Raw genomic sequence first — 5,000 nt, forward strand, 5'->3', positions numbered from 1 at the left:
TCGTAGATGGAATTTGATTCTATTTTATGGCGTCATAAAATGCATCTATGTTGCAACACCTTGATAACTTCTTCTTCCACTTGTGTCTACACTCCCTTTCACCTACGGAGGATTTGATGTGGATTGGAGCTGAGTTAAGAAAATTTGCCTGTATTTAGGATTTTAAAAAATAACACATGCCTACCATACATTTGTTAACTTGTGAATTGTTGCTAAACTTTACATGTAAACCTCGATGATTCCCTGAAAGGAATAAACCTATACTGTGAGAAATACACACGCCCAGAGAAATACACACACATCCTGAGACTCACACACCTTGACATATGCAGTACACACACCTTGACATATGCAGTACACACACACACACACACTGAGAGATACCGTACACACACCCAACACGAGACACACAGTACACATACATCCTGAGATGCACACACACCCTGAAACACAACCATGTTGAGACACACACACACACTTCCCTATCTAGCTACTAACACCCCTCAGGCCCCCACCCCAACACACACACACACACACACACACCATACACACACACACACACACACACACACACACACACACACACACACACACACACACACACACACACACACACACAGTTTAGAAGTGTTACATAATACCCCCCGTCTCTCTCACACACACTTTCAACCCCCCCTCTTACACACACTCTCTCTCTCTCTCTCTCTCTGTGTCTCTCTCTCTCTCTCTCTCTCTCTCTCTCTCTCTCTCTCTCTCTCTCTCTCTCTCCCCCCCTCTCTCTCACTCATACGTGTGTCTTTAACTTGTAAGCTGAATGGCCACTTTATACAGCCCCCTGACCCCGCTGGTGGAAGGTTTCCTCTGAGGCCTTCATAGCCCTTAAGGCCTTCTCTGGCTGTCTGCACTTGTATATCTGTCTCTGTCTCTCTCTGCACCTACCCACTGTACCTCTGTTCATATATTACAGTGTTTTGTTTTAACTGCCCCGAAACACCCTCTTTGTACAGCTCCCTGAACCACTGAAACACATTAACATTAACGCCTCACCTGGCAGTTAGTCACTGAGGCTCTCTCTCTCTCTCTCTCTCTCTCTCTCTCTCTCTCTCTCTCTCTCTCTCTCTCTCTCTCTCTCTCTCTTCCTCCCTCTCTCTCTATCTCTCTCTCTCTCTGTCTATCTCATAGTGTTTCTGTAGGTAACTCACCAGTGCTGCCCACTTTGTAGAACTCTTGAAGGCCTCTCCTGGTACGTAGTCTCCAAGAACTGTACTTTCCGAGGCTCCCTGTCTCTCTCTCTCTCTCTCTCTCTCTCTCTCTCACTCTCTCTCTCTCTCTCACCACAGTGTTGTTTTAACTACCATAACTTGTAACAGAACTCTCTAAACCTCAGGTTGATTAAAGGCCTCTCCCGGTACGTAGTCCCCTAGAGGCCTCAACACTACATAGTGTCCTGTCTCTTCTCACCAGTGATCTCTCACTTTGTAGAACTCTCTAAACCTCTCTCTCTCTGAAGGCTCTCTTTCTCTGGTAACGTAGTCTCCAAGAACTCTCTCTCTCCCTGTCTTCACCTCTGGTCATACACTACACAGTGTTGTTTTAACTCACCAGTGATGCCCACTTTGTAGAACTCCCTAAAGCGCTGGTTGAAGGCCTCTCCCGGTACATAGCCCCTAAGGCCTCAACACTACATAGTGTTGTTTTAACTCACCAGTGATGCCCACTTTGTAGAATTCCCTAAAGCGCTGGTTGAAGGCCTCTCCTGGTACGTAGTCCCCAAGAACACTCTCTCTCTCTCTCTCTCTCTCTCTCTCTCTCTCTCTCTCTCTCTCTCTCTCTCTCTCTCTCTCTCTCTCTCTCTCTCTTCACCTCTGGTCATACACTACATAGTGTTGTTTTAACTCACCAGTGATGCCCACTTTGTAGAACTCTCTAAATCTCTGGTTGAAGGCCTCTCCTGGTACGTAGTCCCAGAGGACTCCCTCTCTCTCATAGTAGTCTCCGAGAACTCTCTCTCTCCCTGTCTCACTCTCTCTCTCTCTCATAGTATTTCTTTACATAACTCACCAGTGATGCCCACTTTGTAGAACTCCCTAAAGCGCTGGTTGAAGGCCTCTCCTGGTACGTAGTCTCCAAGAACTCTCTCTCTCCCTGTCTCGCTCTCTCTCTCTCTTTCTCTCTCATAGTATTTCTTTACATAACTTTGTAGAACTCCCTAAAGCGCTGGTTGAATGCCTCTCCTGGTACATAGCCCCTAATGCCTCAACACTAAGGCCTCAACACTACATAGTGTTGTTTTAACTCACCAGTGATGCCCACTTTGTAGAACTCCCTAAACCGCTGGTTAAATGCCTCTCCTGGTACGTAGTCCCCCAGTCCTCCTCCCTTCCTCTCTCTCTTCCTCTCTCTCTTCCTCTCTCTCTTCCTGTCTCTCTCTCTCTTGTTAACTCACCAGTGATGCCCACTTTGTAGAACTCCCTAAAGCGCTGGTTAAATGCCTCTCCTGGTACGTAGTCTCCCAGTCCTCCTCTCTTCCTCTCTCTCTTCCTGTCTCTCTCTGTCTATCTCATAGTGTTTCTGTAGGTAACTCACCTGTGATGCCCACTTTCTAAACCTCTGATTAAACGCCTCTCCTGGTACGTAGTCAACGAGGCCTTCTATCTCTCTATCTCTCTATCTCTCGATCTCTCTCTCTCTCTCTCTCTCTCTCTCTCTCTCTCTCTCTCGGCATGTCATATAGTTTTAACTCACCAGTGATGCCCACTTTGTAGAACTCCCTGAACCGCTGGTTGAAGGCCTCTCCTGGTACATAGTCGCCCAGTCCTCCTCCCTTTCTTTCTCTCTTCCTCTCTCTCTCTATCTCTCTCTCTCTTGGTAACTCACCAGTGATGCCCACTTTGTAGAACTCCCTAAAGCGCTGGTTGAAGGCCTCTCCTGGTACGTAGTCTCTACATAACTCACCAGTAATGCCCACTTTGTAGAACTCCCTAAAGCGCTGGTTGAAGGCCTCTCCCGGTACGTAGTCTCCCAGTCCGATAGTGCTGAGGGAGATGAAGCAGAAGTAGAAGCTCTCCAGGAAGTTCCAGTCGTCCTCCAGCGCCGAGAAGATGGCCGCCGGGATCAGGAAGAAGGCCGCCACCGCCACCGCAGCCAGCAGCACCGCGTGCGCCACCGCCACCTAGGGGTTCGGAGTGCAAAGAACATCGTTATGACAATGTATCGCAATACTTGTTTTCACAATATACTGCATTGAATCATGATAATGTATAGCGATACTTGTTTTCACAATATACTACATCAATATCTATTCATAGGGGTGGGGGAGTGCAAAGAACATCATCATGACAATGTATTGCAATACTTGTTTTTTTCACAATATACTGCATCGAATCATGACAATGTGTCACGATACCAAAAATTGGAAAAAAGTAATAAAAGATAATTGAATAAAAAGTAAAAACAAACATTGTTTCACACTGTTCAACACTGTTTCATTTTATTCAGTAGAGAGTAGGTAATATGTCTGTTGTACCAGATAAATTAACTTATGAGTGCTACAAGTAAGCTGGCCAGTAAGCTGCATTTTTCACACTCTTACAGAAGTAAATGTCACAATGTATCGCAATAATACATGCATTGCAATGCATCGGGACAGTATCGCATCGTGGGATGTGTATCGTGATGCACATTGAAATGTGAACCGGGGCGGAGCTATAGGGAGGGCGAACAGGGCACTTGCCCCTGGGCCCAAGGCCTTCCCGTATTGGTGGTGGTGGCCCTACTGTGAGCTTGGCAAGCTGTATAGGGGGCCCTATAAGTGTCTTGCCCAGGGGCCCTGTGTGCAATTGTTCCGCCACTGTTGTGACCCAATACCCACCAGGGGTCGCGACACGCCATAGCGAGTCGTCACGTAGGAGACTGGCCGGCGCGTGCTATAGACCATGATCCTTTGCACCACCGCCGTCAGGAAGAGCAGCGTGAAGGGGATGCCGATCACCGAGTAGATTATGCAGAAAGCCTTACCCCCGCCCGACAGGGGAGCCGTGTGGCCATAACCTGGAGGAGGAGAGGAGAGAAGAGAGGAGAGGAGAGGAGAGTAGAGGAGAGTAGAGGAGAGGAGAGGAGAGGAGAGGAGAGGAGAGGAGAGGAGAGGGAGAGGAGAAGGAGAGGAGAGGAGGAGGAGAGGAGGAGGAGAGAAGAGAGGAGCGGAGAGGAGAAGAGAGGAGAGGAGAGGAGGAGGAGAGGAGGAGGAGAGGAGAGGAGAGGAGAGGAGTGGAGAGGAGAGGGGGAGGAGAGGAGGAGGAGGGCAGGAGGAGAGGAGGAGGAGGAAGGGGAGAAGAGGAGAGGAGAGGAGTGGAGAGGAGAGGAGGAGGAGAGAAGAGGAAGAGGAGAGGAGAGGAGGAGAGGAGGAGGGGAGGAGAGGAGGAGAAAAGTGAGATTAGACTATGCAGAACGCCTTCCCTCCACCCGACAGGGGAGCAGTGTGGCCATAACCTAGAAGAGGAGGAGAGAAATGATATTAGATGATGCAGAAGGGCTTGCCTCCACACAGGAGAGCCGCGTGGCTGTAACCTGCGGAGAAGAGGAGAGGAGAAGGAGAAGAGGAGAAGAGGAGGAGGAGATGGAGGAGAGGAGGAAGAGGGGAGGGGAAAGAAGAGAGAAGAGGAGGAGGGGAGGAGAAGGAGGAGAGGGCGACACCCGCCGCAACAAGATCAAGCAACAGAGAATCGCTGGACTGTGCAGCAAGAGCGATACAAGCGATAGAAGCGACAGAGTACATCCTGTAGCCTCTTACTGCAGCAGAGGTCGCCGGCGACCCTATTCTCTTGCTGGAAATGCTTACCGTAACTACATCCTAACAACATTGCCATGACATTACAGAGAGCCACAGTGCTGCGCCAAGGGGTTAAAAGCAGAAAGCAAGAATTCCAACATTTCCATTGGCTGTGGCAGCTGTCGATCTTATTTGGTAATGGGCAGCACAGTTTCAATGAGCAGCATAGTTG

At 49.0% G+C, this 5,000-nt stretch overlaps 1 protein-coding gene across 1 annotated transcript in view; it reads right to left on the reverse strand.

The window, feature by feature from the left end:
* Positions 1 to 5,000, reverse strand: part of kcnk1b (potassium channel, subfamily K, member 1b) — a 16,745-nt gene that overhangs the window by 5,801 nt on the left and 5,944 nt on the right. The window contains exons 2-3 of the mRNA XM_063191027.1: positions 3,872 to 4,050; positions 2,956 to 3,172 (exon numbers count right to left, since the gene is read on the reverse strand). Of these exons, the coding sequence (XP_063047097.1) occupies positions 2,956 to 3,172; positions 3,872 to 4,050 (396 nt within the window). The remainder of the gene's footprint in view (positions 1 to 2,955; positions 3,173 to 3,871; positions 4,051 to 5,000) is intronic.

This window comes from Engraulis encrasicolus, chromosome 24, assembly GCF_034702125.1.
Source record: "Engraulis encrasicolus isolate BLACKSEA-1 chromosome 24, IST_EnEncr_1.0, whole genome shotgun sequence".
In the NCBI taxonomy this organism is placed as follows: domain Eukaryota; kingdom Metazoa; phylum Chordata; class Actinopteri; order Clupeiformes; family Engraulidae; genus Engraulis; species Engraulis encrasicolus.